This window comes from Terrapene carolina, unplaced genomic scaffold (assembly GCF_002925995.2).
Source record: "Terrapene carolina triunguis isolate 2854851 unplaced genomic scaffold, T_m_triunguis-2.0 Scaffold58, whole genome shotgun sequence".
In the NCBI taxonomy this organism is placed as follows: domain Eukaryota; kingdom Metazoa; phylum Chordata; order Testudines; family Emydidae; genus Terrapene; species Terrapene triunguis.
This window is the reverse complement of record NW_020664409.1, coordinates 59,865,189-59,887,260: the sequence shown is the minus strand read 5'-3', so window position 1 is coordinate 59,887,260 and position 22,072 is coordinate 59,865,189. Positions and strand designations below refer to the sequence as shown.

At 40.8% G+C, this 22,072-nt stretch overlaps 1 protein-coding gene across 6 annotated transcripts in view; it reads left to right on the top strand.

Moving 5' to 3' along the window:
- Positions 1-22,072, top strand: part of STAU2 (staufen double-stranded RNA binding protein 2) — a 198,423-nt gene that overhangs the window by 33,432 nt on the left and 142,919 nt on the right. For all 6 annotated transcript variants that reach the window (XM_026662620.2, XM_026662615.2, XM_026662627.2 and 3 more), the window contains 3 exons: positions 4,930-5,089; positions 8,664-8,771; positions 16,433-16,645. In XM_026662620.2, coding sequence (XP_026518405.1) covers positions 4,930-5,089; positions 8,664-8,771; positions 16,433-16,645 — 481 coding nt within the window. The remainder of the gene's footprint in view (positions 1-4,929; positions 5,090-8,663; positions 8,772-16,432; positions 16,646-22,072) is intronic.

Below are 22,072 nucleotides of genomic sequence, written 5' to 3'. Positions count from 1 at the left end.
GTCACTTTGTAATTTAGTTCTGTCTCATACACTGTGTTGTCTGGAAATCTGATTAGGGTTGAATTTTCATGAAAGAAAAACTTGATGAAGGGAAATAAGAAGCAGCCATGCAGACTACAGATAGGTGCTTATTCTTTTAAGTTTAGCTAGTTGAAAAAGCCTCCAGAAACCCCAAAAATCTGGATTTGAAGTCTAATATGAGGTGTTGCTGTAGAGATGTGTAGTTTTGGTCTCATGGTTTTAGAGAGACAAGGTGGGTGAAGTAATATCTTTTACTGGACCAACTTCTGTTTGTGAGAGAGACAAGTTTTCAAGCTTATACAGAGCTCTTCTTCAGGTCTGGGAAATGTACTCAGAGGGTATGTCTACACAGCAATTAAACGTCCGTGGCTGGCTCATATCAGCTGACCCGGACTTGTGGGGCTCGGGCTACGGGACTGTACAATTGTGCTGTAGACAGTTGGGCTTGGGCTCCAGCCCGAGCCCTGGGAACCTCCTACCTCACGGGGTCCAGGAGCTCAGGCTCCAGCCTGAGCCTGAATGTCTACACCACAGCCTTACAGCCCTGCAGCCTGAGACCTGTAGCCTGAGTCAGCTGATATGGCCTGGCCACAGGTGTTTAATTGTTGAGTAGACATACACAGAATGTCACAGCTAAATACAAAGTGGAACAAATTCAGGCAATGATTTTTAGTATCCAGAAAAGTTATGAATGTAAGCTCCCAGCATGGGCAGTGGGTGAACGTGTTGTTGGGGGAAGTTTAGCCCCTGGCCCCTCCCCCTCTGGCTGAGGCCCCACCCCTCCCTTTCCACCCTTCCTCCCCTGCTTGAGACCAGAGCACATCCCTCCTCCCCCGCAGCTGCCGACCCCCCCGTGCACCCCGAGCCCCAATGCACCGGGTGGGCGGAGCGCCCCTAGCCCCAGCGCGCTGAGCGGGTGGCATGGTCCCAGCAGAGGGGCGGAGAGGCAGTCTCAGCCCCGGGCCTTGTGCACACCAGCCCCAGCCTGCCTGCCCCCTAGCCTCTCAGCCACAGAAGAGCAAGAAGGGAACTGGAAGCAGGCAGGAGGAGACTTGGGGGCGGAGCCACGCCAGGCTGTTTGGGGAGGCACAGCCTTCCCCTGTCTATGATACCTGCTGCCCATGGCTCCCAGGCTCAGCTTTTGAGGGTGTTGTGCAGGTTTCCTTTGAGGATGAGGTCTGAAAGGCCAGGTATAGAGCGGTTGCATTGTGAAAAGTGGTCACCCATAGGTGATATGGGTTTTTTGTCTCTTATCGTTTTTCTGTATGAATTCATTTGAGAGTGATGACTCCTTCACCCTCCACCGCTCGTGTGACTGGAGAGGTGTTGACAGGCCACTTCACCTTGAATGGTCCCTTAAACTATGTGTTAACTACTTATGCTAAACAATCTGTTCCACCTTGTATTTAGCTGTGACACTCTGAGTACATTTCCTAGACCTGAAGAAGAGCTCTCTCTCGCCAACAGAAGATATTACCTCACCCACCTTGTCTTTTGAAATATAATAGGAAGTGTTACTGTCTGAAGACTGACTGCTTCACCACTGTGACAGAAGCAGATCCATGGAGTGCCTGGGAGTACTCCATGGAGCACAGCTTGGGAACAGAAAATATACACCTGTTAGTTATCACTGTGGTGATGCAAAAAACCCCAAATCATTGTACTGGCAGTTGATGTTTTTCTGTCCTTCGTAACAAGATTATTCAGACTTGAAGTGTAAGGGAATCTTACTTCTTTGTGAACAGAGTGGGGAGCCAAAACATATTTCAGCACAACTTTTTAATGTTACTTTCTGCCGCTGGCTTTGTGATTCTGTTTGTAACATAGCACCATCACATGTTAAAGACAATGTAAACATCACAGCGCACCTTAAGGCTGTTGTATCATGATTATTTTAAGACTGTTGGTGACTGACACAATTTGTCCTCCTCCCTAGTCTCGTTCTCTCTTTTCCCCCATCTCGCCTGCTTGTTGGAAATTTGGAGTGTTTCTCCTCTCTCTCTACTCACCCTTTTCTAGGCTGTGCAGAGGCCTGGCAGCTTTAATCCAGTTCCTTAGGGCTTTATGTGCTGCTTGACATGTTCCTGGCAATGTTCATGTTATCAGTGCTCTGCTCATTCTGCTTGAGACCAAGCAGAGTAAGAGGATCTTAATCAAAACCATGTAAAAGTTAATCACTTTGCCAATGCCAAAGAGCTGCATGAGGCTCTAGAGCCCCAGGCTGACTATCACTTTTCTCCATTATCTCATAAATAGCTCCCTAAACACACACTTTTTTTTTTTTTTTTAAAAAGGGCATTTTGTGGGACCTGAGTCTACAAAGTGAACTAAGGGTTATATACTCCCCACTGTCGTGTGGCATGTAGGAGAGTGAAATCATTTTAATTGCGCATAAAAGGGGTCATGGGAGACTATGATCTGTAAGGCAGCTGTGTGGTATGTTTTCCTGCCACACTAACTCCTTGTTTGAAGGGAAGTGTAGGAGACAAGGGGTATTGCCCAGCAGTGGGGTGAGGAGTCAGGAAACTACTGCTCTGAATTGCATGTTCCCCTTTGCAAATGGCAGAATTTATCCTGCCTTATGTTGAACTGTACATCATGCAAACACCATTAAAGCAATCACATGGGCAGATCCACTGGCAGACAACACTATACCAGCTGTGAGGGAGGTTTGTGGGGTATTGCCTTATTTTTTCCACTGGTCATTGGCAATTCTCATAGATGCACACTTTGGATAGGTAAGATGCACTGTTTTGTGTCAGAGAGCCACTTCATAACTCTTAACACCATAACATTCTGCTAGGTCAAATTATTATTTTAAATATTCCCTATAAACAATATTATCTACTGAATAAAATAAATTGAACAATAGAAAATTGTTCATGTAATATTGAACAGGCAATTGTAGTATTTTTTGTGTGTCTAAGTTTTTACTTGTCCTATCTCATTTCTTTTTTAAAAATATAGAATGATCATTTTAATAGTAATTGATTACAGATCTCATTGGTCCTTCTCTCCGCCCCCCCCTCCCCAAAAAGTTTAGTTGGGCTAGTATGTGAGGGAGTTACAATCTATGAAGAAAAATAAGACAAAATATTAGTAGAGCAATAGCAGTATTAAACCCTAATAGGTCCCAACACTACATGAAAGTGTAAATCATGCATCAGAGAAAACAGGCACCTTCTGAAAACAATAAAAATAAATTAGCATTCCCCAAAGTGTAACTACAATTGGAGATGGGCCTGAGATGTAAAACATTGGGCATATTTGGATCTAGTGTTTTGGTTCTGCACATTATAGGTATATTAGAACTAACCACAAAGCTCGGGAAAATTGAGATTTGGGTGTTGATTCAGACCCATCTGTATTTGCAGTCCACTACCTCAAAGAGAGACTTCAACCAACCTTTTGTTTAATTATTCTAGAGAAATCCAAAAATCTTGACACACATAGATAGAATCATCATCTTCATAAGTCAGTATAGACCAAGATAAAAATAAAGGGAGAACATATCTTAATAAGGATTGGCTATAATTCTCACATGCATATAAGGTTACTATGTATTTTAAGAGAAATAAGAGAAGGAAAAAAAGAAAGTAGTTCACCCTGATTTTGAATTAATTAGCTTTGTTGTGATGTGCCTGGGTTGTGGCCAAACTATTTCACCTTCTCAGTCAACTATTTAAAGGTATCATATACTCAGCACATAAATCAATTCTGATATGTTAATTTTTTCATGAAAGGAATGTCCAGAGTTTTAGAAGAAGATCCATTATCTGAGGAGGGACCTCCAAGTCTCTAGCATGAGGCAATTCACAATTGTGTATAAAAAGAACCCATATCATTAGTTTTAAATTCATTTTTCTTAAAGAGATTATGACTAAGAGCTGTTTAATTATCTTCATCTAATGTACTGAATCACAGAGACTCAACAGAGCTTTTCACTAGCTCTAGCCTCATTCCTGTAGAGCCTACAGATCTATTTATCCGTTTAGCTATCTGTGTTCTTATATTGGCACCTATCTCTGTACTATCTCTTTCCTTCTCTGCTCTGAATGTAGAAGTGTGGGATCATTGTGAATAAAGGTACAACAGTGGGAAAGTTTGGGATACTATATATATATATATATATACACACACATTTATTTACTTTATCTTAGTTTTCCCGCAGTATCTTCTCAAACACATCCATATACACCCACAAACAAACCCTGTGAACCAAGTAAGGTAGTTCTCCTACAGGCTGAAAAGGAAGAAAGAGATGGTGCTTATTATTTCTAGATTTAGTATGTGGGAAACACTCAGATACTATGGTAATGAGAAGAGTTTCTTCCCATCCTCTGCAAGAAGCTCTGATCTTGAGCTCCAAAAAGAAGTACCCTGTCCAAATCCCAACCTCTTCATGCCTCCTTACCCACAACCTCTTCCTTCACTTCTTAGATTTCTTCACCTTCTCTGTGATCTCCGTGATAAGTAGATCAATGCTCCCGTCCCAAGTTTTCTTTTCCAGCCTTCCAGCTCTCTCTATAGCTTCTCTAATACCTGAAGCTACCCATGCACCTTTCAGGGCCCTTATTGGATAGACCCAATGATCCTGCTTCTTCCATATCTCTTTACCCTTGTGAGGGAAGGGAGCTACTTTTATGTAGCCCACCACACCTTGGACTGGAGCCTCCAACTCTCATCAGCCCCAACAACTACCGCTCCCAACATTCCTCTGGGATTGTTCATGGGCTGGCCGAGAAATGCATAATATATTTTGCTCATATATCCTTTACTGTGACCAAAAAGGCATATTGTCTATTTTAGTTACTACTGTACCTTAAATAAAATTCACATATTTTCATAAATTGTGTTGCGTGTTTTAACCCATAACAAGGAATTAACTTGTTGTTTATTACTTCATAGGTATCACTGCCCAGTGCCTAAGATTTTTTATGTCCAATTGACTGTTGGCAACAGTGAGTTTTTTGGTGAAGGAAAGACTCGTCAAGCTGCTAGACACAATGCTGCAATGAAGGCCCTTCAAGCTCTCCAGAATGAACCTATCCCAGAAAAATTACCTCAGGTTTGTGATTTTAAAAACTTACTGAGCCTCATTGTCAAACTTTGGTACTCAAATCCCACATTTGGATGCTCATGTCATTAAAAGGTTGTAGAAAAAAAACAGCTCAGTGGATTTTTTTCAGAATTCTCTCTCAAGCAGCCATCTCTCAGAAGTGTTTACATGCACAGAACATATTTTACATTATTTTAAAATATTAGAAACAGGATGTAATTTCAGTCTGTGAATGAAAACTGCTTTAAAATAGGTTAAAAAGCAAGTGATGAGAATAGGAAGGTTCTTGTTATACATCTGATGAAACACTAATAAAGTTTTAAAGTCTAGAAGCTGAGAGGAGAAGGGGAATAGGTGTAATCATTGGTGATTGGAGAGAGAGATAGCTAGTGGGTGGATTCAATGGTGGGCTTGGTTTCCTAGAATCCACAAACTTCTAAGAAATGGACAGGACTCTGGTATCATGGTTCTGTTAAGCTAACTCTCACAGCTTATTTTTCAGTTTTCAATTTTTATAGTGTTGAATTCACTAGCTGGTTACTTTTCCTAATACCCATAGTAAATGTGGTAGCAGCTGAACAATATAGAAAGCAGGTGATTATTGTCAAAAGTCAGTTTATCTAGCTCCACATGCCTATTGCTGAAGGAAGTGGTAAGGAACAAACTATTGAATAGACTTAAGTTGTGACAACGCATAATTCTTCTAAGGTAAAATGGAAAGATTAAGAGTTGTTAAGAAGCAAATAGAAAGTTTTGTGGTCATCCCCAAAAGTGCATCCAATACCTATTTAATCCATGGTCTCACTGAGAATGAATTATTATTAATAAATGTATATAGTGCCATGAACGTGTTCTACAGACTATGAAAAAGACTGGTCCCTGTCCCAAGAATTTGTTAATATATTCTGATATTTTTCAGAATAAAAGCAAGGTTGCCAAATGGTGATGTGTAATTTTTGAAGTGAATGTTTGTGCATCAGGAACCTCACCGAGATCACCGACTCACTTTAAATAGGCTATCGAACAGCTGTCAGATGGTTTTAGGTTTTCAGCCTGTTAGACCCTGGGTGGTTCATTAGCTTTCTTCAGTGTTGCATTTGTAAGGATCAATATTTGCATTGCTTTAGAAATGAAAATATTCCAACACATTTTTAAAGAATATTTAAGCAAAATAAATAAATAATTAGAACCATCTCACAGGTAACTTTGCAAATGAAAAGCTTTATAACAACAAAATTGCCAAGTGACTTGAACCAGAACACACATACTTGGAAGACACAAAATCCCTCAGTGCACTCCCTTTTTGACAGTACCTATAGAGATCCTGTGCAGAGCAATAATTTAAAAAAAAATAACTAAAAATACCTGCAGTTTTTTGTTTTAAGCTACCATTTAAGTGTGAAATAATTCTGTTTATCAAAAAGAACAATTATGCAACTTTTATTCCTCTTGCTGTTCCCAAACCATACCTGAATAGTCTTCATTGTGGGTGAGAGAAAATTTTACTAACCCTCATTAGTTATGCCATCATTCCTTTTCTGGATCAGGGAGTATATTATTTACCTCAAGTCGTTCAAGAGGATGGTTAGGAGTTTTTAAAAAAGAAAGATAATTTAAGATGATTTAAAAGATCGTAGGAAAATATGGCCTTTCCTTTTCCTTCTCTTCTTCATTTATGTTTTCCGAAGGACTGGATGCTGTCTTAAAAAACCCAAGCTGTGAAGTCTGAATATTGAGATATACTTTTTAGTTCCATACTGTTTTTTGTTTTTTAGTATTATATTTTTTCAGGAAGAGTCCTTGAATTCAAGATGTCCATTAATGAGGACAGGAAAATGTTGCTTATTCTTCACTTGCCAGCGATCATATTTGTTAACATCATTTAGTTTCTGATGTCCCACAAAGTAAACTGCTATCATCCAAGTATATATACTAATAAGTAGTAATGGGAAATAAATTATGTGGGTAGTTCTGTTTAGATGCTCATTTCTTCATGGTCTGTGTATGTGAAACTGGAAAAGTTATTTATTTACCCAACAAAAGCAATAGGATCTCAAATTAAACTGTATGTCCCAGTCACAAGAATATAACAGCATCATTTTATCAGGTCCCTCAGGATATCCAGGCTTCCAAAGGATAAGCTGTGGTTGTACAAATCTGAGATTCTTAACTGAAACTTCTGTTGGGCTGTCCACATTGTTCTGTATCTGTACAAATTAAAGGGCCTGGGGCTCCGGCCACCGCGGAGCTCCGGACCCTTTAAATCCCCTCCGCAGTTCCGGCAGCTGGGGGGGGATTTAAAGGACTCAGGGCTCCCCACAGTGGCAGGAGCTCCGGGCCCTTTAAATCCCGGCCCCAGCCCGGCTGCCGGAGCTGCGGGGGGAATTTAAAGGGCTCGGGACTCCCTGCCGCCACGGGAGCTCCGGGCCTTTTAAATCCCCGCCCAAGCCCAGCTGCCGGAGCTGCAGGTGGGATTTAAAGGGCTCTGGGCTCCCCGCGGCGGGGAACCCAGAGCCCTTTAAATCCCCACTGCGGAAGCTGGTGCAGTCCGGCACGGCGCACTGGACTGTACCGGCTTACTTTCACTTCTGCTCTTAGTGCTATTTACCTTAAGAATCAAGTAGATTTGCATGGGAAGTGATGTGTGGTATCTTATAACTGTAGCAATTACATCTGTCAACGGTCTCTAAAAAGAAAGCAAGCAGGTTGACCTTGGACAACCTGTCTGTGCTGGGAAATACGCAGTGAAGACAGGGAACTGTGCAGCCTGGAAATATACTGGTCAAAAGGAAGAGGGACGTGCCTCTCCACCTCCAAGAGAGGTGACGGCTGGAAAGCTGGAAGCCTGAGAATGGTGCCCTTGCTGGATCACTGAGAGGAGAATTCCACCTTGAGAGAAATACAGATGTGGGCCTGGTACTTTGAACGACGGTCCATAGGAAGAGAGAGAGGTCAAAGACACAGCTTGCCCTGGAACTGTAACAGTCTTGTTATAGACATGAATAGTGTGTGTTATAGACTGTTATAAACTGTGTTTCTAATCAGCTTAAAAGTCTGTAAAAATTGCTTATTTATTAATTAATCCTTTATAAATGGATTAATGTATAATCCATGTATAAATGTTCCCTTAATATAAAGCATGGCTACATTTTGTGTCGATTTTACAGGTAAGTGGATGGCGGGTAAAGTGGTACTCCGGTCATAATATGGTGTGACTTACAGGGAGTCAGGAACACTTGCAGGGGCCAAAAAATTTAATGGCTCTTCAGACAGGTTACGGTAATTAATGGGTGAACATCAAAGGAAGTTTCACTCTGGAAGGTGTATGAGAGACTAAGTTATTTCATAAATGTGACATTTTACCAAACCACTAAGTAACTATAAGTCTGTAATTTATACTTTGAAATAATTACGTATAAATATTAAATCTCTTTAAAGTTAAACAAATTATGAAATACTGCAGTTTACACAGTATTGTTTTGGTGGAAATATATTCTAGACATTGAGGAATAAAGGGGAAATTGTATTTCTGCTACTTGAAAGCAAGCATTTGAATGTGCTTACTTTGTTTTATATGATGCAGAATGGAGAGGCAGGAAAAGAAACGGAAGAAGAAAAAGATGCAAACAAATCTGAGATCAGCATAGTGTTTGAAATTGCCTTGAAGCGCAACATGCCTGTCAGTTTTGAGGTATGTGTTATTTATCTGAATAGACCAGTTATATATTGAGCTGTCTGCTGTCTTCTGAGTGTTTTTATAAACATAATAAGCAACAACTAAAAGTAAAAAGGCTGGGTGAGAGCATTCATTACAAACTCGCTACTCTTACAAATAAATGCATGCAAATTCTAAATAGGAAATGAAATTGAAAATGAATCTGAATCTCAGGTGTCATTTTATATTATTAAATTGGCTGCTCTGTCAAATAAATGTGGGCCAAACGTGTAGACACTATGCCCATTGTCCTTCAGTCTTTAATGGATGGTAGTGACTATTTGTTTATCCTTTGCCATCATGGGGTGTAAATTGGAATTGATAGCCACGTTCAACATAGAAAAAAAAATCACACTCGGAGAGAGAGAGAAGCAACCTAGACCTTCTCTCCTAATCCTGGGAGATGCTGCAAGACATTGAGACACCATGAAAGTTCCCATAAGGACACTTCACAAGACATGTCCCCTTCTCAAAGAGTTATTGGTAATGCCATCACTTCTTTTTTTCCTATCTCTACTTCAGTCTCCACATCTTTCTCTTCCTCAAATCCCATTTTATCTCCGGGCCAGACTCTTTCGCTTAATGTTCCCTATTTAGGCCCTGATCCTGTCAATACTTAAACACATGCATAACTTTACTCACATAACTAGTTGCCTAGACTACAATTGCTTATATAGTTAATGGTTGTATTATTTATCTAGTGCTATAAGGGTACAAGTTGCTCTACAGTAATGGTGCCAAACAAATAACAGGTTCCTTGCCACTAAAGGGTTTATACTCCACAGCCACATGCTACTACAATGTAGGGTTTCATAGGGCAGCCTGACTGGAGCACCCTCCTGTGGCAGGTCATGGCATGACAGGCACACCTGCTTCAGTTTTCACTCTCAGGTGGCCTAATAACATCACTTCTGGCTTTCTTATCTCAGTATTACCCCTCCTTGGGACTGGTTTATTACAGCATCATAGTCCACAAGAGGAGTCCCAAATATGTAGTCCAGTTCTCACCTCAATGCAAGCAGTCATTAAAACTCAAGACATTTCATCCCTCAGTGCCCCACATACTGGTGCATTCAACCATGCCCAGACTTTCAGTCCTCTCTTGTCCAAGGACAGCCACCTCAGCCCTTCCAACTGGAGTGCAGTCTCATTCTTCTCAGTGGGAGCCCCCACAGCCTCTGTGCTGGGAGCATCCCTCACTCCTCCTGACCCTCTTGTGGTTCTGGCTCTCTGACCCTGGAGATGTCAGTGGGTAAGCTCCTCTGATACTCCCCTGCCTTCAGCCCTTTCTGGCCCTCAGTTCCAGCTCTCAGGCTTAGGGTCAGTAGGCAACTCCCTCTGCTGCTCCTCCTGTCTTCATCCCTCTCTCAGGAATGCCAACCAGCAAACTGCTTGTGCTGTTCTCTTGCCTTGTCCCAGAAACTACCTTCAGCTTTCTTCTGGGACTCCTCCAGTCCCCTGGTCTCACCTGCCCTTCCTGACTTGAACCAGTTTGCTCTGACTCTCTGGGAGTCCTCCTCACTGGGTCTCTCTGGTCCTTTATAGCACCTAGGTGCTGCACCTCCCTCTTAATTGGCCAAGTGGGAGCACCTGCTGTGGCACACTGGTGCTGGCTCCAACTTCAAATATAGGGGCCATTTACCCTGTGACAGTCATTTAAATCAGTACACTAACATATAGGGAGATGGGTAATGAGTCACACAGTAGTTGGGGGTTTGGAAGATTTTTGAAGGTGAAGAGTGACGGTGCTTTGGAGGTGTTAATCAGGAGGTTGTTCCAGCCATAAGTGGTGTCAGATAAGAAGACATGAAGATGGGAATGTCTGATACAGGGAAACTCTACTGTGCCATTTGCACGAGAATATTCTGAAGGATGTTATTACTATTAATGTTGTTTCCATTAATTATAAAAGGATCGTTTCTTGCCCACCTACCAAGAAGGAACAACATGTAATTTAAAAATATATATATTGGGAATATTTTCAAAATCACAGGAATTAATCTCTCAAAAACATACCAATTTTTCTGTGTGTTATTTAGTGTCATTAAATGTAAATGTTGACATTCTTGGCTAGAATTGAGGCTTAACCTATATATTGTTTTAAAAAGAGGTCTTATATTTCAGTAAAATGACTAACCAATTTGTGATAACCTGCAGGATCTGGTGTTTCTAATGAGATTGTTCTTAAGAATATTTTGTATTATTCCAGTCATACATTAAAGCTTTCATTATCTTTATCATATGATGGCTGTAGAATGCTCAGCATTTTCTTCATCTGACAAAGCTTTAGTAAATATTAAAGCTGTGCTCTGTTACATAGATGAGCAAATGGTTAAAGGTGTTTAATGTTTCATGTGAACAGTTTTTCAGAATTACATAATATTTGGAGAATGGGGAGAATTTGTAATGTAACTTAGGGGCCAGGTTCTGCCCTGTGATGTCAGTGTGGTTGTATGGGTGGATCAGAGCAGAATTTGGTCCTAGCAGTTTGGCTAATGGGGAATTACACAATCACATAATTTCACTTACTCTGCCTGATAAAGTAAAGCTAGTATTTGTTCTCAAAGAACTTCCAGAAGCCATGTAAAGTAGTTTCTGTGTATTAAAGAATTGATTTTTAAAAATGCCTTAAAGTATCAATACCCTATAGTAGAAGAATTCTACTCTAGCCCAGTAGCTGGTATGTGCTTTCCAGGGCTGTTCAGAGGCCAGAGGGATTATAGCATGCCCCCACTGCAGCAACTTGCTGCTATTTTAGGACTTGTGTGGGTCTGTTACTGAGCAGGTTTTAAAGGTGAGTACAGTCGTTAGTCACCCTATGACATGGGTAGTCAATTATTTTTTGTCAAGGTCCAAATTTCTTGGTCAAGGTATAGTCACGGTCCAGACTCCAGAGAAAATAATAATAAAAAAAATAATGATAAGTAAATAAAAAGATTTCAGGGTCCGTTTGAAAGCATCTGGTAGTCTGGATTTGGCCCTCAGTCCACCGATTGACTACCCCTGCCCTATGAGCTGCTGCTTAGCAAGGGTTTTGTCTATTGCTTCCTGCTGGGCAGTAAAGAGAAATCTCAGCCTTTTGCCTTCATTGTTTCATGGAGGTTTATAAACTGGTTTATGCATTTTATGTTCCTTGTGTGTGTGTTCTGTTTTTTTCCATTCTTTAAAGACAGGACTATAATTAATGTTGCGGTTGGCAAATTTTTGGGGGAAAACCATGCACTGTTTGGGTGGACAGTACCATGTGTCAGGGTGTGGCAGTGTATGCACGTCCCGTCTCCTGTTGAAGTGGATGATGGGTGTGCTGACACCACGGTAACGGTCTGCCCAACTGTTTCAGGCCTCATCACGATAAGGCACAACGGTCAGATTCAAAAGGATGGTCTTTGGGTTCAAGGCAGTGAGGCCTAGTGGCCAGCCTCAGTACCGTGGCCCTTGAATTCAGGGTTGTGCGGCCTAGGGGTCAGAGTCAGTTCAGCTGCCCTTCGGGGTCAGGGCCATGCGGCCTAGTGGCCAGAGTCAGTACAGCTGCCCTTGGGGTCAGGGCTGTGTGGTCTAGGGGCCAGAGTCAGAGAAGTGGGCTGCCACCTGGGGTGGATGGTGGCGGAGGGGGGAGTAGGGGGACCCAGCCCCTCCATCTCCACTGGGTCCCGGCCCAGGGCCTTGTCAGTAGTGAGCATGGTCACCACCCAGTCAGTGAGGATCCTACTGCAAGACACTGACCTTCCTCGGGTGCGAGGTACCACTCTCTCCAACCCCCCGAGCCTCTTCCTGCCGTGAGTCCTGAAGCTGGGGTCCATTTGTTGTTGGGGTCTCTAAGTTCCTTGGCGCAGGTAGCTTGTTGGGACTCTGACTCCTATTGACTGGCTGTGGGCAACTGGTCTCCGGTCTGGGCCTCAGGCTCTCTGGTTCCTACGGGAAGTGGCTCCTCGGCTGGAGCCTCCACTGAGCATCCTTCTTCCCCGGCAGTCAGCCCAGAATGAGCTGGGCTGCTCTTCTTTATACTAGTGCAGCATTTGGCGCATGCCCAGTCTAGTCTAAGGGGCGGGACTTGTGCTGCCCATAGTGTGGGATTAACCCTTTCCTGCCTAGTGCGTGGTATGCATGCCCCGTCACAGATGGTTTTCGCGTCTGTTACGTGTTTCCCTTTGCTAGGGGTCACAGTGAAAATTTCTTTCCCTGTCTTGTTTTCAGCTTTTAAGCTGAGATGGGGAGTCCTAGGAGGTTTAACTGATTTGGCCTGCTTAAGGCAGCAGAACAACTGTACAAGATTGCTATTGTCCTCTTGCCAGGGGATAGTTTTTATTTTAATTTATTTTAATTACTTTATTTATTTTGAGTGGGCAAGTAAAATAACATCAATTTTTCATTATCAACATCAAGAGTGAGAAGATTTTGGTGTGGCAAATTTTCATGATGATTTTGCAAGACAGCATGAGGAGAAGTAGGAGAGTTGTCTTCCTGTCCCATTGTCATTGAGAGGCAGCTGATCACTAGGAAAGATAATGGCTTGCCTAATGCTGTGACCAAGTTCTCATCATGAGATTTGGTATCCATTCTCAGGCCTGTCCGTCTCCAAGAACATGTTTGGTAGTTCCCTTCTAGCTAGGGTGGAAGGATACCGATCTTCCTCACTCTGACTTGTGGGGACTTTTTGCTCAAAGGGTTTAACCTTAGAGTTTCTATACATTTAATAAAGATGTGGATTTTTTTAATACTGGCAGAATACCACATTTCTGCCTGTGTTTTCATTCGCATTAGCCTGTGGATTTATTTTGGTATTTTCTAAAACCTTAAACAGTGATGGTTATAATTGACTTTGGGCTTGTCCACACTGTCCCACAGTGTGGACTATGGGGGTGTGAATAGCAGTGTGCACCAAAGTGTTGTGCTGTAACATCCTGTGTGGACGCTTTAATGTAGTTCTGTTTGAAGAGGATTCCGTTAACATGAACTAGGAACCTTTTAGTTTGTGCATGCTGTGTCCACACAGGGGAGTTAACAGTGCAGCACTTTGGTGCACACTATACACTCCTGTAGTCTGAACTGAGGGCTGTGTAGACATAGCCTTTATTTCATTTACTTAGCTTTTTTTTCTGCTTCTCTGTTAGGGTTTAAAAATGTCTCCATTTAATCTCAATCTCCTCTTTCAAAATGCCACCTGTGGGCTTCGCCTTTGTCTTATCCTGTGAGCAGGGGTTGGGGGCTCATGTTCTACATCTTCAAGCATTCTTCTCAAGTGTGTTTTCCAAGCTGACATCAGCCTTCTCCATGTATTCCTTCAGTGCCTCGAACCACCTTTTTCTAGATCTTCCTGTAGTTCTTGTCCCATGATGACTACTAGCTCTTTACCCTCTGGCCAACATATCGCACATCTCATCATCTCAAATGACCCAGCCATCTACACTCCCTCTTACTTCACTGCTATTGTACTTCTGTTTTTCATTTTTCAGCATGATTCATTAAATTGAGCTGAATTCATCCCTGTTATAATTTAACCTTTGGCATTACACCAGGCATGAATTTGGCCCATTGTATTTTCTCATTGTGGAATAGGACTGACAGGGGAAAATATTGCTGTCACTGCTACTCAAATTCTCAGCTGCAGGATGAATCTCTCAACTCATGCAGCATTGTAGTGTTCTAGTATCTAAAGTGGATAGTATTTTTGTTTAGTGAAGATTGAACTCCGTTATAAACCACTGTATTCTTGAATTTATAGCACAAATGGTTTAAAGCATATTAAGTAGAAGAAGTTTTAAAACAGTCTGAATTTCTGGGGTCAGCCAAAAAAGGTTTTAGGTTAAGATGGTTGTTGCAAAAGAACCTAACTTTGATATTTGGCCTGATCCAAAGCCCACTGACTTCAATAAGAGTCTTTGCTGGCAATTATTTTCCATGTGTAGTGTATTTAGAAGTTTAAAGGATTAAAGAGACACTAGGTTTTTTTCAAAATAATTCTTTTGACATTAAAAAATACTTGACAGTGGTATTTCTTCCACAAGTAGTTTTGCCCTTTCCCATTTGGTCAATATAAATATTTCTGTGTGTTTCTTTTGTCTGAGTATGAGTAGTTTTATAAATACATTATACTATATATGAATACAAACACCTACCTTGTGCTGTTGCCAGGATCATGATTTCAAACACTCAAAAGATGGAAATGAAAACGCTAAAGTTCTTGTAGTAATTTTAAATTAAACATGTTCCACAATCTGTCCATGTTATACTATTCATATAACAACATCCAGTAATATACTAAGGTACAAATTTAAAAGAGACTGGAAGATACCATTGCTGTGAAGACATGACCTCTTTTCCCCTGACTTCAGGGTTGAAAATTATTGCACAAAAACCTTGAGGTTTACTTTCATATTTTAATTTTCCTAGTTTAAAAATAAAAGAATGTTAAAATCTTTTAAGAACTAGATACACCTCTTGTTACTTTTTCAAGCTGGGCAGTTGCAGAGTTACCAGCTTTGCACGGTATAAGCTCTGCTCTGCTGGAGGCTTATGGTGTTCCAAAAGGAAAAACTCTGGGTCAGAATTTTTGGCCTGCTATGTACCATCTGTGCCCCTTCGGAAGGAGAATGGAATAGAAATGCAAGATCTCCCTCTTCTGACCATGCTGGAAATTCACAACCAGACTGATCGACCCCTGAGTAGTGAGAAAGGATGTAAGAAACCTCTACGGCCTAGTTGCAATCTTTGCACGGTGTTAAACACAAGGGTAAAATTCTAACTTATTGAAGTCAGTGGTAAAACTTCCATTGGCTTCAGTGGGGCTAGGATTTCATGCTGGTCCTCTTCTAACTAGTGCCATAAGAGCGCAGTCTAGGGTGGGGAGGAAATTTTTACCTCAAGACAAAGATTGAGGGCAGTCCTGAGCTAAAACTAACAGAACCCACAGACTTCTTTTTTTCTGGGAAAATTCGAACGTAGTTGTCTGTTCACCTTCATTTTGTGTCTTTTGATTGATGTATGTACTGACTGTTGTATTGTCATGTGAAATTACCATAAAACAGAGTTTGAAAAAGAAATACATGCCTAAGGAGACCCCATTATAGGGTAATGGCAAAACTAAATAATGTAAGGGACGTGACTTGGGGGGGGGGGAGGGAGACTTTAATAGAACATGTTGAAATATTTTTAAGGTTGAGGGTTTAAACTTATTAAAAGCACAGTTCTTGAACTAAGACTAAGACTGGCTTAGCATCTTTATCTGAGTCCCCTTTACTCTGGCATTGCTGTTCTTCAGCAAATGGTTCTATGCTACTGGGCAATGCTGCATACTAGTGAAATAAAAATAAGTATCTATTTTGATTTTGAAAGTAATAGAAAAAAGTGCCTATTCAAAGCTCTAGGCTCCTAATACACATTATGAAAAATGAAATTAAATTAAGTAGCTGCTTCCTCCTCCAACAACCAGCAGAACTGAACTCCCTCCCAAACACAAAACTCCCATCCCCCATGCAGATCTAACCTTCATGAAACCAGTTTGCATGAAAAAAAAGCTGTACTTGTGATAAGCACCTCATGGTCATGTCTTTACATTGTGTTGATGCATTTACAAGGTTAAAGATGAGGTATGTGTTCTCGTAAAATGATTTGACTTGAAATAATTTTCTGTTCAATAGGTGATTAAAGAAAGTGGCCCTCCACACATGAAGAGCTTTGTTACTCGAGTTTCAGTAGGAGAGTTCTCTGCAGAAGGAGAAGGAAACAGTAAGAAACTTTCAAAGAAACGCGCTGCAATGGCTGTCTTACAAGAACTGAAAAAACTTCCACCTCTTCCTGTGATTGAAAAGCCAAAACTTTACTTTAAAAAACGCCCAAAAACAATATTAAAGGTAAGTGTTTGTATATGTCACAACAAGCAATCTCTTAGGAAGTCATAGACTTATTAATATTAAAGATAGAAAAGACCTATGAGGTCAAATAGTCCATTCTGCTGCCACTTCTTTGTTCATGTCATTACATAGTTATTTGTATAACTTGAATTTTAAATTGCCCGGGTATGTTGGGATTTTCTAAATCCCAGCACTCATGGCTCTAATTGTCATTTGTCATATTTCATTTGTGACAAGAAAGAAAGCTTTTCCATAAATGTATCAAATGTATTTGCCCAAAAGATGTTGTCCACTTACAGTCTGAAGATGTACCACTATAGTCAATGGGCGTTCTTCCATAGATGTCAGTGGGGCAAGATTCATAAATTCAAAGGCCAGAAGGGAACATTGTGATCATTTAGTCTGACTTCCTGTATAGAATAGATCTCCCTCTCTCAGAACCCATGTTGCTGTGTATTGAGGAGTATCTCCTAACAATAGACAGAAAAACAATTATCTACTTCACTCTCAGATCTCACAGTAAAGCCCCCATGTGGTGGTAAAAAGTTCTCTATAATAAGACAGCATTGCAAGGACTGGTTCTTATTAAGAAAAGTAGCCTTTCTAGTTACCTGTTTAAAATATTTTTATTTTATTAAAAAAAAAAGATGTTTCTTATTTTTTCATGTTTATTTTTAAAGCTTTATGTAAATATTCAGTATAGGGCGTTACAGTATTTTGTAGATAATCCATGTGGTCATTTGCTCAGTGGTTGATGGCACAGCGTGATTCAAGGTGATAGCTGTTGATCCGGTACATGTGAAGTGTCTTTATTCCCTAACAGTTGATATCTTTATTGTCAAAATATTGCAGTACCCAAATAATTGTGCACTAAGAACCCAGACATTGTCATAGTAATATTGTAGTCTCCTGTGTACAGAAAGAACAAGTTGCAGCTCTTGGAATGCTTTTCTCTTTTTAAGTTAGATGCAAGACGTTGGTTCACGTTTTAGCTATATCACTTACCCATTTCAACTCAAATTTCAGGTTAGGAATAGATTTTATCTAGCACTGATACAGGTATGTCTTCCTGTCTGTATCATATGGTATATTAATATAGGTTTCTCTGAGCAAATAATATAGTGCCATAACTCCAGTAAGCAAAGTGTGGATTCCTTGGAGGCCACTGTCCCAATTACCACTAATATCCAAGAGAACACATGCAGCCAAATGTTTTTTGTAATAGGACAGCAGTTCTCTCAGCAAGTCTTTTAATCAATTATTGTTCCTACTTAGGTGTCCTCTGTTTCATTAGTCATTATTTTGTCTTATTTTTGCCCATATGGTTTTATTTTTAAGATTTTTTTTATTAAGGTGTGAAGTGCTGAGACAAAGCAGTCCAGCTGCTTCAAGCTTAGCTCTTAATGCATTCATAATGTTTACAAACAAACGTGAGTAACCCCATTTGGGTGTGAGGGAAAGCCATGTAGTCTTTGACCACAGCACTGGTCCTAAGATAGTGCAGCAGTTTGTCAATGACTAAGAAGCTTGGTTCCAGTTGATTTTAGCAGCCTAAGAATATTCTATACATTCATCTAACTTGCTATCTTGAAAATCTCTTAAACTACTGTAAGGTCAAATATTTACTTCATGCCCTTGGAAGATAGAATCTGTTGTCAATGCTCTCAGCTTGAAGGAGACTCAGTCACTATTTCCCTGGGTACAGCTTCAGTCTATTTGATTGGTTAATCAAAGATAGCACCTTGGAAAGAGTGCAAAGCTCTGTTCACATCACCATCAAGTGGATCTCTTTACACGGTCTGGAGAAAAACAATTTAATTACTTACTGCATGTGTCTACATCTAGGTTAGAAGTGATTTGATAACACACTTCAGGTCTCAAAATCCCATAAAAGATAGACCAGTTCCTTCTCAACCTTTAGTGGTCAAACCCACGAAGGGCTTGTTGAATTTGAACTATCCCTCCATTACAATCTTCCCTGTGTCATAGGATATTAATAGGCTGCTTACTACACTGATTAAGCTTCTTTTAGAGCCTCTAGATTCTTGTGAGCTCAAGTTTCCTAAATGGAGTGTTTATTTCTGGTGGCAGTAGATTTATTGCTGCTTCTAGGATTCATGAGCTTCAGTCCACAGTGACTGGTCCTGTTTTGTGCACTCATCCTAAATTCCTTCTGAACATGGGGCCAGCTAGAGTGACCAGCTTTGCATCTGATCTAACAAAGGCTGTCACGTGATGTTCTCTACATACATTTATGAAACATTACTGATTAGCCTTAGCAGCATACAAATACTCGGCTTAGCCTATCAGCACTTCAGTCCAGAAAGAGACTTTGTCAGTGGCCTAAATTCATTTTATTTTTTAGGATACTATTGTGTGGTGAAATAGTTAAACCTGATTCTCCATTGAGTAATCATTTACACCAATGTAAAGTGAGTGCAAAATGATATTCTGATTTGTAGCCTTTCATATCAGTTTTGTACTGTAAAAATGACTACCATGGGTGCAGGGCAATGGAGAATCAAACCCTTATGTCTAGAGTACTTCCCTGCTATTACATGTGGAAACAAGCCCTGAAGATTGAAGAGATACAGCATCATAAGTGCTGTCTTCAGAGAACTATTACGTACAAATAATTTCTTTTCAGAATATTGTTTTTTGGGATTAAATGATCCATGCTTGCCTCTGGATAACTTTAAAAAAAAAAAATCTCTTCAGCTAATATTTGAGTTTAGTGAGGGTGGGAAAAAATGCACTTTTCCTATTTTAAAGAATTCTGTCCATAATTCCTTGGTTTGATTTAGATAGCGCTACAGCAAAAATGTCTGAAATTTGAATTCTGGTTTGGACATAACAAGTAAAAATTCCCACAAGCCTAATACTACAGGAACAGCCACAGTACCAGAGCTTTGTAAGGTATGCAAGCTGAATAAGCAAATAGCTTTAGAGAGAGCAGCTGAACTTGGGAGCTGTGCAAGCCACTTATTACAACTGCTTTTAAATTTTTTTCCTCTTTTCATTTTTCTTAAAATTGAAAGCTGGGATTTTCAAAGGAGTCTAAGGCCTAGTCTACACTAGAAAATTTGGTCAGTTTAACCAAATCAGTCAGGGGTGTGAAAAATCTACATCCCTGGGTGGTATAGTTAGACTGACCTAAGTCCCCATGTAGACAGCGCTAGGTTGACGGAAGAATTCTTCTACCAACCTAGCTGTAGCCTCTCAGGGAGGTGGGTTACCTATGCTGATGAGAGGAATCCTTCCCGTTGGCATAGGTAGTGTCTATGGTGAAGCGCTACAGCACCAGGCTGCTCTAGTGTTTTAAGTGTAGACAATTCCTAAGTTAGTTAGGCTTGGTCTACACTAGAAAGTTATACTGACATAATTAAGTCAGTCAGGGGTGTGAAAAAAACACACCTCTGATCGATGTAGTTATGCCGACACAACCCCCAGTGTAGAAACAGCTAACTCAATGGAAGAGTGCTTCATCAACATAGCGGTGTTCGGGGCTGTGGTGTCGCTGACAGAAAAGCTCTTTCTGTATTTACGCTGCAGGGTTAGACCAGCATAGCAATGCCAACATAGTTTCCATAATGTAGACATACTCAGACACCCAATTCCTGTTGAAATTCAGTGGGAGCTAGGAGCCTAATTCCTTTAGGGTCCTTGGAAAATCATTGCCTAAAAATATTAAATGCAAAAACCTAGCATTTATGCAACATTAGTGCTGCAAGGTCAAGCTTCTAAAAGCCAGGAAATTCAAAGAATTAAGGTGGCTCTGGCACTAGCGCTCCCGTTTTGACAGGTACTGCCCAGCTATACTCTGAATAGGGTTAGAGGACATGATTATAAAAATGTATAAGCCTCTTCTTTGCTTTTGCTTCCACTGTTGCTATCCCTGATGGAGCTAATTAATGAAACTGCTGGTAAATTATGAGCCTGATGCTAGGCAGTGTAGATGCAGACATTAACAGGATTTGCAGTGTGGTCAAACCAACTTTAACCTTAAGAATTTCCTGATTTTTGAGTACCTGAACGTACACCCTTACTGTAATAGGGCAATCTGCCTCTTTAATAGCCTGAGGGCGGGTGGGACAGGGAGCAGCTGATCCCACCCCAGAGAGCAGCCCAGCAGACAAGTGCTGGGATCAGTTGAGACAGCTGATCAGTATCTTGTGATTGGCCCACACTGCCAGCTGAAATATAAAGGAGAGCTCAGCCATGAAGGTGGGTGGGGGAAAGGCAAGAGGGAGGATACTCTCTGACAAACAGAGCAGGAGGCGGCAAGCAGAGCACTCTCCCTCAGCAGCACTGGAAAGGGCCCTACCTGGTAGATACCGGAGGCCCCCAATCTAAATTTGTAACTAGACTGTTGTTAGTGTTCCTTTTTTTGTCTTTGTCTTGCTTTGTTTGGGAAGACAATAAACAGAGCCCTGAAGAAAGGAACAAAAACCTAATCTGGGTGTTGCTGTCTGTCTATCCCCAGCTGGTGATGAGGGGTACCAGCCTACACTTAACGACTACATTTAATTTACCTGTTTCTTTTATTTGAATATGTGTAGGCAAGAAATGTATCAAAATCACATTCTTGCCCTCTTGATATTTGACAAGCTGATTCCCAATTTTAGCACCAATATTGGGAATCTATTTTTTACAATTGCACTTGTGCTTTATTTAACACACTCTCCATTTTGCCTCTGCCTGGCTCACTGCCCACACAGCTGTCATGGAAACTGCCCTTGTGCATGACATTGCCCTAATTCTTCCACCTACAGATTCCCAAGCAACTCTAGCTGTACCATGGAAGATTCACTGCACAGCTCTCCTGATACGCTCTCTCTCTGTTCCTTTCTAGTTGCTGGCCCTCGTTTTATGTGCTTTACCATTTGTTTATTCTTACTTGAGAAGTTCAGATGATAGCACGATAGTGTGTATATGAATCCAGTTATAAATTCTTCTTCTCTATTCTGGCACATGCACCAACTACACATGACATTAGATAAACTTTTTTGTATCTTAATATTTGCCCTGCACATCATGCCAATGCATGTGCTCATGCGCATGTACACACACACACACACACACACACACACACTGTTACACAGTTGTTTTTGATAGCTGTCTGCTTTAAATATGCATTTTTGTTAATGGTAATTACTTAGTAAGTGGATTCAGAGGCTAGAATAGAGCATTCAGGCTCCAGTGTTTCAATCTCAGCTCATTATGCAACCTTGGACAAGTCCATCTCTCTGTCGTGTCATTTACCCCACTGAATGAAGAGTACATTAACACCAACAATAACACTTAACATAGGCTCTTGTGAGGATTAATGTCATTAGATTGATTGCTCTAAAAGCAAAGCATTGTTTTAACCTTCAAAGCTTCCTTTCTTTTGTCATTTTTAGCATCACTAAATAAAAATATTGTTAG